General features: G+C 35.9%; 2 protein-coding genes and 1 long non-coding RNA gene across 6 annotated transcripts in view; 1 reads left to right on the forward strand and 2 right to left on the reverse strand.

Moving 5' to 3' along the window:
• Positions 1-4391, forward strand: part of LOC138359395 (glutamic acid-rich protein-like) — a 15042-nt gene extending 10651 nt beyond the window's left edge. For all 4 annotated transcript variants that reach the window (XM_069318536.1, XM_069318542.1, XM_069318534.1 and 1 more), the window contains one exon: positions 4012-4391. In XM_069318536.1, the coding sequence (XP_069174637.1) occupies positions 4012-4232 (221 nt within the window). In that variant the 3' untranslated portion in view covers positions 4233-4391. The remainder of the gene's footprint in view (positions 1-4011) is intronic.
• Positions 4392-12237: 7846 nt separating this feature from the next.
• Positions 12238-14808, reverse strand: LOC138359412 (uncharacterized). The gene is made up of 5 exons (XM_069318549.1): positions 14772-14808; positions 14394-14482; positions 13511-13681; positions 13044-13228; positions 12238-12775 (listed from the first exon to the last, which is right to left on the reverse strand). The coding sequence occupies exons 3-5, from the start codon at positions 13668-13670 to the stop codon at positions 12569-12571; spliced, it is 552 nt and encodes a 183-aa protein (XP_069174650.1). The 5' UTR covers positions 13671-13681; positions 14394-14482; positions 14772-14808; the 3' UTR covers positions 12238-12568.
• Positions 14809-16485: 1677 nt separating this feature from the next.
• LOC123770371 (uncharacterized) lies at positions 16486-18239 on the reverse strand. The gene is made up of 3 exons (XR_011225933.1): positions 18194-18239; positions 16793-16884; positions 16486-16552 (listed from the first exon to the last, which is right to left on the reverse strand). It is a non-coding gene; the product is annotated as an uncharacterized lncRNA (long non-coding RNA).
• Between the last annotated feature and the right edge of the window lie 1761 nt (positions 18240-20000).

Raw genomic sequence — 20000 nt, forward strand, 5'->3', positions numbered from 1 at the left:
AGGGGAATTTTTCCAGAAACCCCGCAGTTTAAATAAGAGATTTTGTCTGAACCTGGTCAGACATTTATTCACATAAACATTTGATTTACTAGAGACTGCAGATTTGAAAAGGTCTAACTTGCGGAAGCAGCTATCTAGTTTAACTCAAATTCTCCTGTTATTTATACCCTCCTGTTGATTTGATACCCACTCTATAAGCTGATTTGATGTCACTAGTTTTGATTGAATATTTTGATCATATCTTGGATATTTTGATCTTTGGGGAATATATTTCAATATTTGGATCATACCTTGGATCATTTGGTCTTGGGGGAAAGACCATCATGCATTCATTCATTAATTCATGATGGTCTTGGGAGAAGTTTGTGAATGAATGAATGGAGGTTTTGGGGAGGCTTCAAGTGTGCTTTTTGGACCTGGCGAGTCTTTGGTTCCTGTCCCATCTCAAGAATATCTGATCATATATTCAAAGCTCTTTTTGTTATTTGGCAGTCTACCAGCTGTCAACTATTTGTTGTGATGTGTTTTGTTAATATATATTTTGTTTAGAATATACTGTATGGAAACCAGGGATACAAATATTGTATAGCTACAAATATAAAAAAAAATAATTTAAATATAAAGTACTTGTTATATATTCTCAAATAATTATTATATAAGTGTGCAATGAATTGATGTGTGCTGTATTTGCAGAGCATCAAATCATGTAGATGGTAGGGCAAGTACCTTGAGGTGCTTCCGGGGCTTAGCGTCCCCGCGGCTCGGTCGTCGACCAGGCCTCCTGGTTGCTGGACTGATCAATCAGGCTGTTGGATGCGGCTGCTCGCAGCCTGATGTATGAGTCACAGCCTGGTTGATCAGGTATAATTTGGAGGTGCTTATCCAGTTCTCTTGAACACTGAGGGGTTTGCCAGTTATGCCCCTTATGTGTAGCGGAAGCGTGTTGAACAGTCTCAGGCCTCTGATGTTGATAGAGTTCTCTCTCAGAGTACCTGTTGCACTTCTGCTTTTCAATGGGGGTATTCTGCACATCCTGCCATGTCTTCTGGTCTCATGTGATGTTATTTCTGTGTGCAGGTTCGGGACCAGCCCCTCTAATATTTTCCACGTGTAATTTATTATGTATCTCTCCCGCCTGTGCTCAAGGGAGTACAGATTTAGGCTCTTTAGTCGGTCCCAATAGTTTAGATGTGTTACTTTTTTTACTGAGTAATAATTTTTACTGATGGTTTACTGAGTGGATTCTAGCAGTAAAGGTTCTCTGCACGCTCTTCAGGTCAGCAATTTCTCCAGCTTTGAAAGGGGCTGTCATTGTGCAGCAGTACTCCACTCTAGAGAGCACAAGCATTTTGAAAAGTATCATCATCGGTATAGGATCTCTAGTGTGAAAAGTTCTTGTTATCCAACCTGTCATTTTTCTTGCAGTTGTGACGGCTACTTTATTATGTTCTTTAAAGGTAAAGTCTTCAGACATGAGTACACCCAGATCCTTGACATTGCCTTTTCGTTCTATGTTATGATTTGCTCGAGTTTTTTACGTGGTTGCCGTTTTTATATTTTCATTTTGTCCATAGCGCATGAGCTGGAACTAATCTTCGTTAAACACCATATTATTTTCTGTAGCCCATAGAAAGACCTGATCTACATCTGATTGGAGGTTTGCTGTGTCCTCTATGTTGCCTACTCTCATGAAGATCCTAGTGTCATCTGCAAAGGATGATACAGTGCTATAGGTTGTGTTCTTGTCTATGTCCGATATGAGGATGAGAAAAAGTACTGGAGCAAACACAGTACCCTGGGGGACTGAGCTCTTCACGGTTGATGGGCTGGATTTTATTTTGTTGACTATTACACATTGTGTTCTGTTAGTCAGGAAATTGTAGATCCATCTACCTATTTTTCCGGTAATTCCTTTTGAATGCATTTTATGTGCAATAACACCATGGTCATTTATCAAAAGCTTTTGCGAAATCTTTGTAAATTACATCAGCATTTTGTTTGTCTTCCATAGCATCTAATGCCATATCATAGTGGTCCAGCAACTGCGACAGGCAAGAGCGCCCTGTTCTGAAACCATGTTGTCCGGGGTTATGCAGATGCTGTGATTCCATGTATTTTGTGATCTTACTTCTTAGCACTCTCTCAAAATTTTTTATGATGTGCGATGTTAGTGCTATCGGTCTAATTTTTTGCCTCTGCCTTATTTCCTCCTTTATGAAGTGGTGCTATCTCTGCTGTTTTTAGTATATCAGGGATAACGCCAGTATCTAGGCTTTGTCTCCACATAATGTGGAGGGCCTGTGATAGTGGTATTTTACAGTTCTTGATGAATATGAAGTTCCAAGAATCCGGGCCTGGTGCAGAGTGCATAGGCATACTGTTTATGGCTTCTTCAAAATCCAGTGGGGATAGGGTGACGTCTGATATATGATTTGATGTTGGTATCATATCCATGAAAAACTCATTTTGGTTAGAAATCTTTAGTGCGTTTAATGGCTCGCAGAAAACAGTCGTATTGCTTCCTCAATAGCTCGCTCATTTCTTTGTTGTCATCGGTGAAAGTGCCATCTCCCTTTCGCAGGGGCCCGATACTAGATGTGGTTTTTGATCTTGATTTTGCATAGGAGAAAAAATATTTCGGATTCCTCTATTTCACTGATGGCCTTTTGCTCTCTTTGCCTCTCCCGGGTTTTGTATGATTCTTGTAGCTTGAGTTCAATTGTTTCTATTTCTCTACATAACCTTCTTCGCCGTTCTTGAGATAGGGTGCGACTCAAGTTGTTCCGCGATTCGCTTTCTTTGCCTATATAGGGAACGACGTTCTCGTTCCAATCTGCATCTCTTCTTCTTTTTTCTTAGGGGTATGCGGTTTAAACATATTTTTAGTGCTACTGAGCTTATTTTTTCCAGGCACTGGTTCAGATATGCATTTTCTAGCTGTTCTTCCCAGTTTATTTCTGTGCAGTCCTTGTTTATTTGCTCCCAGTTTATCTATTTATTATTGAAGTTGAATTTGCTGAAATCTCCTCCACCGGGAATCTGGACTGGTTTTGAAGGTCTATTCCCCATGGTTGTCATAACTTCAATTAAGTTGTGATCTGAGTAACAGGTATTTGTTATCATTATGTTCCTGATCAATTCATCATTATTAGTGAAAATTTTGGTCCAGCGTGTTCTTTATAGTTGATTTTTTTATTTGCTGGTTTAAGGCAAACCTGTCGCACATCCGTAGCAGGTCATTTGCATGTGCCTGTTCATTTAGGCTACTTCCTGGTATTCTTTCTGATATTACTGTATTAGCCAGGTGCCGTAGGTTGAAGTCCCCAAGCAGGATGATGTTCGGAGCTGGATTTGTGAGGTTTTCCAAGCAGTGTTCTATTTTCATTAGTTGGTGTTTAAACTGCTGAGGGTTTGCCTCCGGTGACTTATATACAAAGACAATAAGTACATTTAGGATCTCTATTTTGATTATCAGCACTTCCACCATATCATTTGAGGTGTTTAGCAGCTCAGTACAGATGAGTGTGTCTTTGATGTAGAGGCTGACCCCACCCTGAAGCCGGTGTTTCCTATCACATTTGAAAAGATTGTACTCTGAGATCCATATTTCACCATCATGGTAGTCCGGCATTCCGGCAATATTTCTTATAGTCGCTGGGAGGACGTTGAACAACCGCGGACCTCTGATGTTTATACAGTGCTCTGATTGTGCCTATGGCACCTCTACACTATTTGGAAGAATACACACACACTGGGTACTGGGGTGGGCCTACCTCCAAATGGCCCCTTGGTAAAAGTAAACCAATTTTAACTCAAATAATCTATGCTAGGATTCTTGGAAACCATTGTGGCACCACAATTGCCCTTCTTGGTCTCTGTCTACCGATTGTTGTAATGCCTGGTGGCCTCTGTCTACAGACTACTATGGTTCCAAATTTCTGTGATTTTGGTGTTTTGTTTTTTGCAAGAAATAAATATTTATTATATATGTTATGTTTTCCACATTTTCAGCACATCAGTGTCTACTTACTGCTGAAGCAAGTACCTTCATCAGGGTTCCCAAAGATCATATCTTAGAAGGGTCGAAGACGTCCATTATTTTGAAGCCATCAAATAGAAAAGAAGAAAGAAATAATTTGAAGATAGTCAAGAAGGAAGATGTATCTGTTGGAAGAGGGCAAGTCATGATGGTTCAGAAGAAAATAACGCACAATTTGTCTGATAGCAGATAATAAACTATTTTTTGATAATGTAATTGAGTCAGAGGTGACTCCCATCAATCTTACTTCCTTTACAGAACAATATAATTTCTATGAAAAAATTCCTAAGTATTTATGTAACATATATGATATATTTTTTTAATAAAATCAATAAACTTGTGTTTAAAGTCAGTAGTCCATATATTAATTTATCAATTCATCCTTGTGCAGTATGTGCAGTACCACAGCCTGGGTGTGGTACTGCACATACTGCACATGTGTGCTTCTCTCAGAAGTTCCTGTTGCACCTCTGCTTTTCAACGGGGGTATTCTGCACATCCTGTCATACCTTCTTGTTTCATGTGATGTTATTTACGTGTGCAGGTTATTTCTGTGTGATGGTTGTAATTTCAGATTTTTGTTGATTAATTTGGAGTAGGGGTAATTAAGGGTGGTGGGTCCCCAAGCACAGTTATATATATATATATATATATATATATATATATATATATATATTAGTATACTTTGGTAGCAGTCTTTCCTTTAGACATATTATTAAATATGACCGGAAAAGTAAGATTAATAATTCTAACACGAATTTTCTCAATATTTCTTATGTTTCTTTTCACTGTTGATGTTAACTGAAAAATCAATTCTCCAAAATTCATTTTTATTTCTAGTCTGACGCGATACTTGAACGCGTTTTGTAATAACTTATTACATTTTCAAAGAATTTTAGTTTACACACACACAACTATAACCTGCAAACACTAAACAGAGTTCTTACTTATGCTATGATTTAAACAGCTTTCATTTTATACCCGCATATCACCTCACCCAAAATGACGAGGTCGTGCGATGCGTGGGAGGAGGAAAGGAAGGCTGGTAGAACAATTTGGGAGGCTGTGTGGACACTAAGGCCGCTGAGTCTTACAGGAAGGGTTGCTTGCTCCCACTGAGAGTCGTCCAATGGCAGGTTAAGGACTTTCACCAGCATGGACCTCAGAAGGGTGTCATACACATTTAACTTAGGGCTGCTGTAGGATGGAGAACATCTCAGAAAGTAGGTCAACTTAGGGAGAGACAGGCATCTTGTGAGGAGAAAGAAAGCATCATGGGCATCAATCTTGTCAATCCTGTCCAGCATTCTCTTTTGATCAGTGATTTTTGCATCCAGGACCTCCTCGATTGCTCGTGGGCCAATGGAGGCACCCAAGAGAGTGCAGTCCGGTGGCTCGACAACGAGAATTTCTGGAAGAACATTTTGTATTTGCCCAGTGATGTCTGGGTTGCTGGAGATTATTTCACATTTGGACGCATTGAGAATGAGGCCTAAGGCTGCTTCCTGCTCCTGGATTTTCCTTATATCCTCCAAAATGGTTTCCAGGGTTCCAGCGAGAGTGCCATCATCCAGGTACCAGATGTGTAGCTCGCTTGTCAGACTATCAGTGACCTCTTTGATAGCTAGGCAGAAAAGGAGGGGGGCTAAGGGGTCACCTTGTTGGACACCTTCACAGGAGTTTATTTCATGCTCCTATCTATATATATATATATATATATATATATATATATATATATATATATATATATATATATATATATATATATATATATATGAAATATATATATATAATATATATATATATAAAATATATATATATATATATATTTTATATATATATATACAGTATATATATATAAAATATATGTCGTACCTAGTAGCCAGAACTCACTTCTCAGCCTACTATGCAAGGCCAAATTTGCCTAGTAAGCCAAGTTTTCATGAATTAATTGTTTTTCGACTACCTAACCTAACTTTTTCGGCTACCTAACCTAACCTATAAAGATAGGTTAGGTAGGGTTGGTTAGGTTCGGTCATATATCTGCGTTAATTTTAACTCCAATAAAAAAAATTTGCCCCATACATAATGAAATGGGTAGCTTTATCATTTCATAAGAATAAAATTAGAGAAAATATATTAATTCAGGAAAACTTGGCTTATTAGGCAAATCGGGCCTTGCATAGTAGGCTGAGAAGTGCGTCCTGGCTACTAGGTACGACATATATATATTTATATATATATATATATATATATATATATATATATATATATATATATATATATATATATATATTATATATATATATATATATATATATTATATATATATATATATATATATATATATATATTTATATATATATATATATATATATGTCGTACCTAGTAGCCAGAATGCACTTCTCAGCCTACTATGCAAGGCCAAATTTGCCTAATAAGCCAAGTTTTCCTGAATTAATATATTTTCTCTAATTTTTTTCTTATGAAATGATAAAGCTACCCATTTCATTATTTATGAGGTCAATTTTTTTTTTATTGGAGTTAAAATTAACGTAGATATATGACCGAACCTAACCAACCCTACCTAACCTAACCTAACCTATCTTTATAGGTTAGGTTAGGTTAGGTAGCCGAAAAAGTTAGGTTAGGTTAGGTTAGGTAGGTTAGGTAGTCGAAAAACAATTAATTCATGAAAACTTGGCTTATGAGGCAAATTTGGCCTTGCATAGTAGGCTGAGAAGTGCGTTCTGGCTACTAGGTACGACATATATATATATATATATATTTATATATTTATATATATATATATATATATATATATATATATATATATATATATATATATATATATATATATATTTATATATTTATATATATATATATATATATATATATATGTCGTACCTAATAGCCAGAACGCACTTCTCAGCCTACTATGCAAGGCCCGATTTGCCTAATAAGCCAAGTTTTCATGAATTAATTGTTTTTTCGACTACCTAACCTACCTAACCTAACCTAACCTAACTTTTTCGGCTATCTAACCAAACCTAACCTATAAAGATAGGTTAGGTTAGGTTAGGTAGGGTTGGTTAGGTTCGGTCATATATCTACGTTAATTTTAACTCCAATAAAAAAAAAAATGACCTCATACATAATGAAATGGGTAGCTTTATCATTTCATAAGAAAAAAATTAGAAAAAATATATTAATTCAGGAAAACTTGGCTTATTAGGCAAATCGGGCCTTGAATAGTAGGCCAAAAAGTGAATTCTGGCTACTAGGTACGACATATATATATATATATATATATATATATATATATATATATATATATATTTATATATATATATATATATTTATATATATATATATATATTTATATATATATATATATATATATATATTTATATATATATATATATATATTTATATATAATATATTTATATATATATATATATATTTATATATATATATATTTGTATATATATTTATATATGTAATTTTTTATTAAACCTAAAAGGGGTACCACCTCTTGTGCAAATGTAGGGACACAGCCACGGAGAAGAAAATAAAGAGTACTCAGAGAAGACCTTGTGGATCCTCACTGAACACTTTCATCTTGTCTACCACCCTATTCTTTTAGTATGTGTGTAACTTTATTTTAATATTTCATTACACAAAAAGGGTTACAACATTGGTTACATGCTTTGTACAAGGCTACTCATCACAGGTTCTAGAGTTCCTCCAGCTCCTCAGATGGCAGGCTGGAGCCATGGATGCAGTGAGCATTTCCTCTGTGGATCGCCACACTAAGGCGCTGAAAGTGGAGCAATGGGTCAAAATTGTAGTGGTGATCAAGATCTCTAGATTAAGAGCCCAATACTGTCACCATGGTGACACTGTTGGGCAGCGCCACTCATCCTGTGACTGGACTCACCAATACTGTCCATCCCAATACTGTCACTATGAATATAGTGACAGTATTGGGCAGTGCCACTCATCATGTGAGTGGACACACCACCATAGGAGCTTGCCAATAGGAAGCAAACCCTTCATCGTTCATCCTGTCACTTGTACCCAGACACAGCTGGGACTTTCTTAACTGTCTCAAGTGAACAGCTTTGCAAACAAAAAATTAACATTCGTCAACCTTTAAAATTGTACGTTATCTTGCGGGTGCAAAATGGGGAAATATTTTAAGAACAGTATGTATATGTGACAACCACATTTGTCCTGATAATTTTTTTCAAGCTGGAATTTAAAAGTTCTTGAGAATTTTTGCATTTACGAATTCGTTGGGTAGGCAGTTTCAATGGGGTTCTTAACCCTATGTATTCAAAAGCATCTGTTGTTACTCCTACATTGTGGCTTGTTGAGCTTGAAACCTTTGCTCTTTGTTCGTGTTACATCTGACCTTTTGAAGAAATTGAATGAATCAATATCCTCCAAATTGTTCAGTATTTTAAAGGTTTCACTCTAATACTCTCGCATTTGCATATCTCTAAGCATATAGATTAGATTTAGATTTAGATTAGATTTTCAATTCAGGTAAAGGTACATACATTGCAGATGAGTTACAAAGGGAAAGACAAGGGCTAGCGTTCACTAGCTCTATTGGAATAGAAACATCTGCAAGACAAGTGTTGGCAAAAATTCAGATAGCTAAGGGGACAGAGCCCGGCCTGCGGCTCACAAAGACCCCCAGGGTAAGGCTGAAGAACTAATACACAAGTTGAGTGATGCAGCATCATCCTCCTCCCTCCCTGCATAAGTAAGCAGGGAACAGCTCCTCCGACAAAATGACAGAAGGATTAGGATAACAAGAGCACAATCTAGTGATGACGAGTATGAGGAACCAATCACAACCCAGGAAGTAAAGGGGGCTATGAAAAGGATAAAATTACAGCACCTGGTGAGGATGGCATCACCTACGACATACTCAATGCGCTGGTGAAGTGTCTGGGAACCCAATACTCCACCTGTTTAACAAGTCATTCCTAAGTGGAGTGTTGCCCACACAATGGAAACATGCAATAATTGTTCCCATACCGAAACCCAATGACCCTGGTTATTACAGACCTATCAGTCTCATGTCATGCACTTGCAACATGTTCGAAAGGATCATCCGAAACCGACTATTGCACAAAATACGCAGGTTAGGGGATGTGGGTCAATGGATTTGTTAAAGGACGGAGCACAGCAAATTGTATAGTTAATTATCTGCCTAATGACACAGCTAAGTACTCCCAATAAACTCTCTCCTTGGGGCAAATATTTTAAATTTAAAATACAATACCCAAAGCCACTAATACGCATAGCGTTTCGACCAAATATATACGAAGTAAAACCCAAACAAAAACCCATTACAGCAGAGTATGACCCATAAAAGATGAGACTAACAATGCAACCCATCCTCGACTCTAGTCCATTACATTCAGCGGTCGACCCCACAGACGCATTCATAAATTTTAACATGCTGTTCATTCAAAACGGGAATTTTCTCAAGTATAAATTAATATTATAATATATTGGCATTTTGTGTATATATAGGCATAGGATAGGTTAGGTCAGATGTTTAGGTTCTGTTGGCGTTTATTTGTATTTGTAGTACGTGGGTGAAGCATTGATAGTGTTGTGATTCGAACAAACTTCGTCAGTGAAGCACTTGTTCCGGATATGTTCGAACGTCAGCAGTTGTGAGTCGTGTGTAAACCGCTTTTCATTCATAAACAGGGGGTTTGGCGGGTGCATGGAATCACTTTTGGATCTTTGTTTGGAGGACGGGCTGAACAATGTTAATTTTAAGTTGCACGATAAAAGGGCAGCAAACACACTGATCGAATACTTTACATCACTGTTCACACTAGAAAGCTTGAATGACATCCCATCACCGACACAAATGTTTGTCGGAGGTAAAGAGAATGAATTAAGGGAAATACCAATTACACGCTACACAATCAGGAAGAGCATTGACAAACTAAAAAGACTCAAAAGCCCAAAGTGTGAATGTATTTCAGTCCCAAGTCGTAAAGGAACTGAACTGGCAAATTCACTATGTTTGTCAGTGAAACTCCTTTTCAGAAAATCCCTGGACCATTATCACCTGTTGAAGGTGATAATGAGACCTTACTAAGTGATCTAAATGAACTTCAAAAATGGTCAGATGACTGACAAATGCTTTTTAATGTCGATAAATGCTAGCCCTTACATGTGGGCCACAACAATCCACTTCAGAACTACCAAATTGACAGCACTACCTCACAACAGATAGATGAAGGAAAGGGCGTTTGAGTCAGAATGCATCATTTCGCCTTCTCGCCATGCCCTGTGGCTGGGGGGATTGGTGCCCTGAAGCTACATCAACACCCTATACCCCCCCGAAGTGGCAAGGGGAGTTAGGGGACAATAATATTGCTCAACAAGTGGAAGAGGTAATTAAAAAAAATCATACCAGAGCTTCATCTCTCGTATCAGGAATGGATGTTGGCCACTAGGGTAACAACACTGCAGACCAGGCATGACAGGGCGGATCTCATAGAAACCCATAAAATACTAAATTTGGAGGATGTCAATCCGGACAGTTTTTTCAAAAGGTCAGACGTAACACGAACGAGGAGCAACGGATTCAAGCTCAAGAAACCACAATGTAGGACAGAAAACCAAAGATGCTTTCACCCATAGGGTTGTAAACCCGACGTGGAATCGCCTACCCGCACATGGCATAACTCTGCTTGGTATTAAAATGCTGTAGCGGGTAATCCTTATACTCGCTCCATTATCTCATTATCTTAATAGCATAACTAATTAGCACTAATTACAGAAGCTACAATCCTTTCCCCAATTACAGGTAATACTCTTCTCAGCTTGTTGGAGGGAGCTGAGGTGTAATTACCATATAAGCAAGCGATATGAGGAATGGAGGACAGTACAATTTCCCCATTCAACAATGTAGTACTCGGCGTGTACAGTTCTAATCGACCCAAGACGCTACAGCTTCGACACAGAGCAGACAGCAGACTATGACCGCATCGAGCCGCCACGCTCTCGCTCCCCGAGTTCAGACACAATTTGCCATTTGCCATTATCTTAATTTTATTGTACATGTGCTTGGGGTTCTACTACCCAAAATCATGCATGTCCCCTAATTATGCCATACAAATCTGCTATTAGAACTTTTACCTGAATAAACATTTAATATTCTTTATGTAAAGTAGTACTGTTAATTTAGTACTTGTGACGTGGATTGTTATGCCCATATACAAGATCTTGCATTTAATTATAATTTACATTATAATTTGATGATGTGGTTTGTAATATTTTCATCTATGTTATTGGTATATATGACAAAACCTCATGTAAATCAGGTAGGTAGGTAGGTGTGTGGCAGTCCGTCTAATTACCCAAAGCTTCTTAGTACAGTATACGTAAGTAATGAAACTCTACGATATATTTACTCACTATATTGTTGGTGCTGAATGTAGAACATCATGAAAAAAAACTTATTTTTACTCTAAACTAACATAATTTTATAGCAAAATTGGAATCATCTAATTACCCAAAGCCATAACATTCTCTCTTTAGCGCATTTATTATGCACCCTATACCCATCTTGTGAGCCGAAGTGGAAAGAGATACAGAGGCTTATTTATTGTAATGTTCCTGCATGCCAATGTGAGAAGGAATCCACAACATTTTTATATTTACCCTCTTGCTAAGTATTCTTATATATCTATGTCTAGCTTCCAAGACAAGCACGTTATTACATGATTGCAAACTGTTTATTGCTCGTAGTGAAGAAAGGGAGTCAGAAATAATTAAGCTGTCTACTTCAGTGTTGTCAATAATTTCGAGTGCTACCAGGCTTAGAATGTAGACTTCCTGTGTTGAACTGCGAGTTAAGTTTCGTATAATTTCGTTATAAAATATGATTATTTCAGAGTAAAAATGTGTATTTCCATGTTCTACATTCAGTACCAACATTATAGTGAGTAAATATATCATATTTCTTCATTACTTACGTAATGCTAGAAAGCATCATCTCAAATGAAGTAGTTTCCTGAACCTACTGGGCCATCATATCTACACTTGAAACTTTGTATGGAGTCTGCCTCCACAACATCACTTCCTGATGCATTCCATTTGTCAACTACTGATACTAAAAAAGTTTTCTGTATCTCATTTGGGCACTCATTTTTCATGTTTACCTTTTTTTTGTGTGTGTTTTTTGAAGGAAAGCAAAGAAATTGCACATAACTACAACTACAATTTATTTAATAAGCATTTCTAAACTAAACAAAACTTTGAGGGTAATTAATAAAAATAAAAACTAATTTGAAAACAAATCTTTCTTGAGCAACATAAGGATGCAAAATTAACATGACGATGATTTGGGCAAAGAACATTTGCCAACCCAGGGGTAGAGAATACTTGTTATTTTCTCTTTGCTTTGCTACTTAAAGCTACTCAAATCAAAGGGAAGAGTGTTTCTTCCATTTCTTCGTTGTCAGTCTGTGACTCAATACTGACTACACTGTTGTCACTTTCGGTCTCAGAATCCTCGGAATCTTGACTGTTTGAAATTTGTTGTACTCTACTTCCCTGTCTTCAGAAAACAGGTTAGTTGCCTCAAATAGTTTAATTTGATACAATTTTTTCATATTTAGCAAGAGGGCCGTAAGTCCACTGGTTACATGCTGGAATGATGACTTCTTTATTGAGTATTTACCCTGTTCCTGTAAAACAAACACACATCATTATTTCAGGCATTTTTTAAATTAAATGTTTGTTTTCCTAACAAGTGTTTCATTTAAACTTTAACCAGTAAAAGTGATAATGATAATATTACAATTTGTGTCTACAAAATGCTTTTACTAATTTTACTTAGCTTAGACACAAACAACAATGATTAAGCTACCTGTTAAAATAATTACCAAGTAGCTATAATGCAATAACATTTATTTCAGTGGAGTAATTAAGTTAATATTGATACCTGATACTAACTTCAATTATCCAAGAGGGTGGAGCACTTTTGTTTTGTACATCATCAAGTCTTTGTGTTATCTCAAGCTTTTTTCTGTAGAAATCCAAGTAACTTTTCATTTCCAGTTGAATGACATTTTGTTCTTCCATAGTCCTGTTGTACATATGCAGCTTTTCTGCAGCATTTCTCTTTTCTTGAAGAGTAACTTAAAATATTCATAAATAAAATATAAAGTAAATTATTTAATAAGGAACATGAACAAATCTGTCATTGTAGGATGCATGTATTATGCAACAACAATGCAATCATATGTAATCATTTTTAAAGTATCTTGTTAATATTATTATCTTAAAAATATAAATTAGGCATGGACTTCCATTTGTCCATTACCATAATGAGTAAGTTTGAATTAACATGTTAGTAGCTAACAATATTTATCCTCATTGACAAGGCCAATATGCACAGAAAAATAACCAAATATACTTACCATTATCAGTTGGTTGAGGAGTGTCATTATACCATGGAAAGTTGCCCTCTTCATCAATGTCCACACTAAGTTTTTCTGTATTGTCTTCATTGTAGACCGCTATCAGTTCCCTCAACTTTTTCCTGTCTGCTTCAATCTTTGCACGGTATCGTGATCTCATTTTGCTTGAAACTGAAAGAAACACTTTGTTACTAGTAAATAAGATTATAGTTGATAAATTTGTTTTGTATATACTTAGTAGTGAATACCTATACAAAAGTAGCAGAACACACTACATAAATATTTGCCAAGCACTTTTTTTTTAACAAGCTTAGGTATACACAGCAATGTGCTGCTATCCTATTATGTATGAAAGACCACAGTGTAGATCAAAAACCTCACAGGACAGCCAGTCATACATGGAATCTGGAGAGAATATGAAATGTAAGGCTGATCTATTAGCCTCCACTAACAAAATCGGGGTACAGCACAAGAATATCTTCCAATATTCCTGAGTGTATGAAGTAATAACAAAACTCAAAGTACATCATACCATTTGTTCTGAAGTCATTGATAACAGGGCAATCACATATATAGTGATAGACAGTATGTCCTAGCTTTTGTTCACATAGTTTACAACTGGAATGATTTCCATTGGCAGATACATTACCTGCAGGCACCTGCCATAGATATTGATATCTCAACTTAATTTTGACAATTACCTATAATTACATAGGACAACACCTAAGTGAGATGGTATCCATACAAATCTACCTTAGAAATAAATGACATTAGATGTGTTTAGATAAAAAAAAAGTCATTGTTTTCTTGAAGTATTTTACAAACACTAGAAGATTTCTGTTTGTTTTATCAGTCCCTAACTTATACATAAGCTTTAACATACCTGCTACACTGGATATGTGGGATTTCTTGGTTCTAATTGAGTCACATACTAACTCTATCCCCTTTTGAACATCATTTTGAGAAACTGATCTGTTGAGAATAGAGGATACTGTTTACTATAATGTTTACTAAATTCAAACATGTAAAGACCCTGATTAATTAAAAAAAAATTAACTTAAATTTTTAGGCAATGGTCATAATGGCATTTTATGATGGCTGACAATTATTGTACAAGAACTAAACAATTAAAATAATAAAGAAATGTTTTGGCAATTTTATGATTTATGGTACTGCATTGATTTTACAGTACAATAACCTTGTTAAAATATATAAGAGTATTTCAAAACAGTGTTTCTTACTATATATTTTACAAGCAAACCTTTTATTTAAACTCTGGGCTAAGTTGGTTAACTCTGCAATCTAGATGAGAAGTTAATGAGGAACTTAACAATATGCCTTCAGCCGAACAAGTCTATGTGGGTGGGGACGAGGACAGGTTGACGAGTTTAGCAGTTACCAGGGAGGATGTTCTTAAACAAATAGTAAAACTCAAACCAAACAAATCCCCAGGGCCGGATGAAGTGTTTGCTAGGGTGCTTAAAGAATGCAAAGAGGAGCTTTGTGACCCACTGTCAACCATATTTAATAAATCAATAGAGTCAGGCAGAGTGCCAGAGTTTTGGAAAGTTGCTAATGTGATACCAGTTTTTAAGAAAGGAGATAGATCACTTGCGTCTAACTATCGACCAATTAGCCTAACGTCTATTGTGGGAAAGTTACTCGAATCTATAATAGCAAATAAAATTCGTCTTCATCTTGAAAAACATAAATTAATAATTGAGTCGCAACATGGTTTTATAAATGGCCGTTCATGTTTAACAAATTTGTTATCTTTTTATTCTAGCATTGTTGAGGCAGTTGATAGTGGTAAGGATTGCGATGTTGTATACCTTGACTTTAGCAAAGCTTTTGATACAGTGCCACATGAAAGACTGATTAAAAAAATAGAGTCTCATGGTATTGGGGGTGCTATATTAAGCTGGATTAGGGCATGGCTATACCAAAGGAAACAGAGAGTTAGTATAAATGGAATCAAGTCAGAGTGGGAAAATGTTGTAAGTGGAGTGCCTCAAGGCTCTGTCCTGGGACCTCTGTTGTTTATAATATATATAAATGATTTAGATTCAGGTTTGAGTAGCAACATTTGCAAATTTGCCGATGATACGAAAATCGGTAGGGAAATTAATTCGGAGGAGGACTCACTATCACTTCAAGTTGATCTAGATAGGGTTTTGAAATGGTCAAAGGATTGGCAGATGCAGTTTAATGCTGATAAATGTAAAGTTCTGAGGTTAGGTAATGATGATAGAGTTACAAGATACGAGCTAGATGGTGTTGTGATTGCGAAGTCGGATTGCGAAAGGGATCTGGGAGTTATGATTAGTAAGAATTTAAAACAAAAGGATCAATGCATAAATGTTCGTAATAAGGCAAATCGGACACTTGGATTTATTAATCGCAGCGTTAGTAACAAGACACCTGGTGTGGTTCTCAAGCTATATCTTGCTCTAGTTAGGCCCCATTTAGATTATGCAGTTCAGTTTTGGTCGCCATATTATAGAATGGATATAAATTCACTTGAACGTGTCCAGCGTAGGATGACTAAGTTAATTCCCCAAATTAGAAATCTTTCATATGAAGAAAGATTAACAAAGCTTAAGTTGCATTCACTGGAAAGGCGAAGAGTTAGGGGTGACATGATAGAGGTTTACAAGTGGATGAATGGACATAACCGGGGGGATATTAATAGGGTATTAAAAGTATCAACACAGGACAGAACACGAAACAATGGATATAAATTGGATAAGTTTAGATTTAGGAAAGACTTGGGTAAATACTGGTTCAGTAACAGGGTTGTTGATTTGTGGAACCAATTGCCGCGTAACATTGTGGAGGTGGGGTCCCTCGATTGTTTCAAGCACGGGTTGGACAAGTATATGAGTGGGATTGGGTGGTTATAGAATAGGAGCTGCCTCGTATGGGCCAATAGGCCTTCTGCAGTTACCTTTGTTCTTATGTTCTTATGTTCTTATGAAGTTGTTTTTCATCAAGAGATAAGTCAGCTAACTCCTTTCTTATTAACTCTGCAGCTTCTTTTGCCTATCAACAGGAGGAAAAACTGCCCTGTTAGTATAATAAATGTTGCAATTTTTATTTAATATTTTGATATTACAAAAAAAAAAAACAATCCTTACGAGCCTAACTGCTGATGAAGGCTGTTTAATGGCAGTAAATGTTATTTTTATTTTTATTTTTGAATGTTTTTTTTTTCCTGTGCACTTATATTAGTGATTCATGATCATTGTTGCATATATTCAATGAATAAAGCAAATTACTTGCCTTACAAAATCTTGAAGCTAGAACACGAGCTAAAGAGTCATGTTTACGTTGGTTCCAAAAAAATGAAGATTCACTAAGTTCTTCTTCACGCTCTGAAAAAAGGGACAAAAAATAACTCCCTTCAATGAATATGTAAAATGAAAATAATTCACTTTTATGCAGGCGATGAGTCACAATAACGTGGCTAAAGTATGTAGACCAGACCACTCACTAGAAGGTGAAAGGACGACGACGTTTCGGTCCATCCTGGACCATTCTCAAGTCAATTGTGATGAGGAAGTAGAGACAGGCAATAAATAGGCTAGAGAGAGCTGAGGAGCAAAGTAAGGTGTATTTTAGGGGATAGTAATAATAATAAGAGCTGCAGAGGGCCTATTGGCCCATACGAGGCAGCTCCTATTATAACCACCAAATGAGAAGGAGATAGGAATAAGTAGACGATAGCAAGGGAGCGTAGGAGAAGACAATGAACAGAAAAAAGGGAGAAGAGTGAAAGAAAAGGAAAGAGAAAGAAAAGATAGATAAATGGAAGGGGTAAGCTTATGTTAGGTCACGTTTGTTAGAAAGATTACAGCATTTGAGTATATACTGTGAAAGGGAAGAGTCCACAGCAACAAAGCCAGGACTCAAGTTCATGTTGGGTACATTGTGTATTAGAGCCGATTCAACAAGACGGCGTCTGTGGAGAGTAGAGGCAGGAAAGATTATTTTGGAGGAAGACCAATCTATGGGATGATTAGAATCCCTCACATGGCAGAAGGGAGCATTGTTAGTGTCTGCAGACTTGACACTTCTCTTGTGTGCTTTAAGTCTGTCATTCAGTGTACAGCCAGTTTCGCCAAAGTATTGTACCAGATGAACAGGAAATAGAGTAGACACCAGCAGCAGGAGGAGCATTTTTTTTTTTTTTTTTTTTTGAAGAGCACTGTGAACTAGATTGCTACGAAGTGTGTTAGTTTGTTGGTGTGTTAGTTCTTATTCCTATCTCCTTTTCATTCAGTGGTTATAATAGCAGCTGCCTCGTATGGGCCAATAGGCCATCTGCAGCTCTTATTATTATTACTATCCCCTAAAATACACCTTACTTTGCTCCTCAGCTCTCTCTAGCCTATTTATTGCCTGTCTCTACTTCCTCATCACAATTGACTTGAGAATGGTCCAGGACGGACTGAAACGTCGTCATCCCTTCACCTTCTAGTGTGTGATCTGGTCAACATTCACTTTTATACTATCTATAATTTACTTGCTATATTAATCAAATCCAATTCATATACACAAAGTTGTAGGGTGACACCAGGTGTTGCTAGTTACTGAAGTCATCTTCATTACACATAATAAATATCACTAACAAGTTTTAATAGATTATACCTTCCTCATTGTAACAATGCACTATAAACTAACCGGCTTTCAACATGTTTTTGGTGGTACTGTTGTACCGCGACATATACTGTAGCTGAAAATTTGCTCGGTTTCTTCACCTGTGGTCAAACCACTTCCATGCTGCCAGCGTCCTCCATACAAGACCTATAATTAAGATGTAACACACTGTAAAATAATTACAAGGAAAGAATATTAGTCGATTGCTCAAAAATTTAATTATGACTAAATACTTTATTCTGATTAATAGCTTTTTAACCCTAAAATAACGTTACATTTATACCCGTTACTTTGACAAATGATAATTATTTACCTGGCAATACCATGCATGTGCTTTTGCATGCAAAACCCCTAGGAACGGCTTTGTCTCCAGTAGGGTGAATTTTTTATTTTTTTCTTGAATTTTCAGGGCCCATGGCCAGTACTGTACTGGCATATGATGTCCTGGCAGATGTACTTGGCACTTTCGAAGTAATTTATATGGAGATAGTGTACATAGCCAAAAACCTCACCACGAGTCATATTGCACATTTTGAGAATTACACCATGCCGGCATGATGCAAGGTTTATGCCAGTCTGGTCCAGGGATTTGTGTGTATACGATTCGTTTCGTGCCGCTTTCCACAACGAGACACCACAATTTTGGCTGTTCTGCAAATCAAATGTAAATGATATATATTATATATTTATATAATATATATATATATATATATATATATATATATATATATATATATATATATATATATATATATAAATTATATAATATATATATATATATATATATATATATATATATATATATATATATATATATATATATATATATATATATATATATAAATTATATAATATATATATATATATATATATATATATATATATATATATATATATATATATATATATATATATTTATATATATATATATATATATATATATATATATATATATATATATATATATATATATATATATATATATATATATTTATATATATATATAAATATATATATATATATATATATATATATATATATATATATATATATATATATTATATAAATACAGTATATATAAAATATATAATAAATAATGAAAAGAACCTAACCTGATGGGTTATATGAAAGTGATATAGACCAACAGAAATATAGCATCTTACTCAATATGGCTTCAGACCCCAAAAATCACCATTTATATGGTGCATGTAGCTCTTGACAAACGTTGAGTACTCTATGTTTTACTTGTTGACTTGCCTGTGGGTTAAAAAAACCTAACTACTCGTTATAATATATATATTAACTCTGTAAACTGTAAGACATCATGACTGTCTTTTCCCAATGGTGTAGTGGGTTAAGAACACTCGCCTGGCGTTTCGCGAGCGCTTTGTCCTGGGTTTGTATCCTGGCCTTGGAAGATTTACTGGGCATCAACCCTTAACTATGGCCCCCCCCCCCTGTTTACCCAACAGTAAAATGGGTACCTGGTTGTTAATGGATTTGGTGGGGTTATATTCTGGGGAACATAGGATTAACGACTTGCTTGAAACACTATGCGTGCTAGTGGCTGTACAAGAATGTAAAAAGTCTTGTATATATAAATAAAAATATAAAATCTATGTACAGTTTACAAAGTCTGTATACATAATATTTACCTTTGTTTTTAAGCTCTCTATATGGTTAAGGTGATTAGTCACATCATTGTCAGCAGCAAAGACACTCTCTGAATAATATGATTCCCTCAATCCTCTGAAAGAAACAAAATGACAGTATTTACATAATTTACATTGATTTGTTTTCAATTTTGATGATTGTGTAAATATATATTACT

The sequence above is a fragment of the Procambarus clarkii genome, chromosome 8 (assembly GCF_040958095.1).
Source record: "Procambarus clarkii isolate CNS0578487 chromosome 8, FALCON_Pclarkii_2.0, whole genome shotgun sequence".
NCBI lineage: Eukaryota > Metazoa > Arthropoda > Malacostraca > Decapoda > Cambaridae > Procambarus > Procambarus clarkii.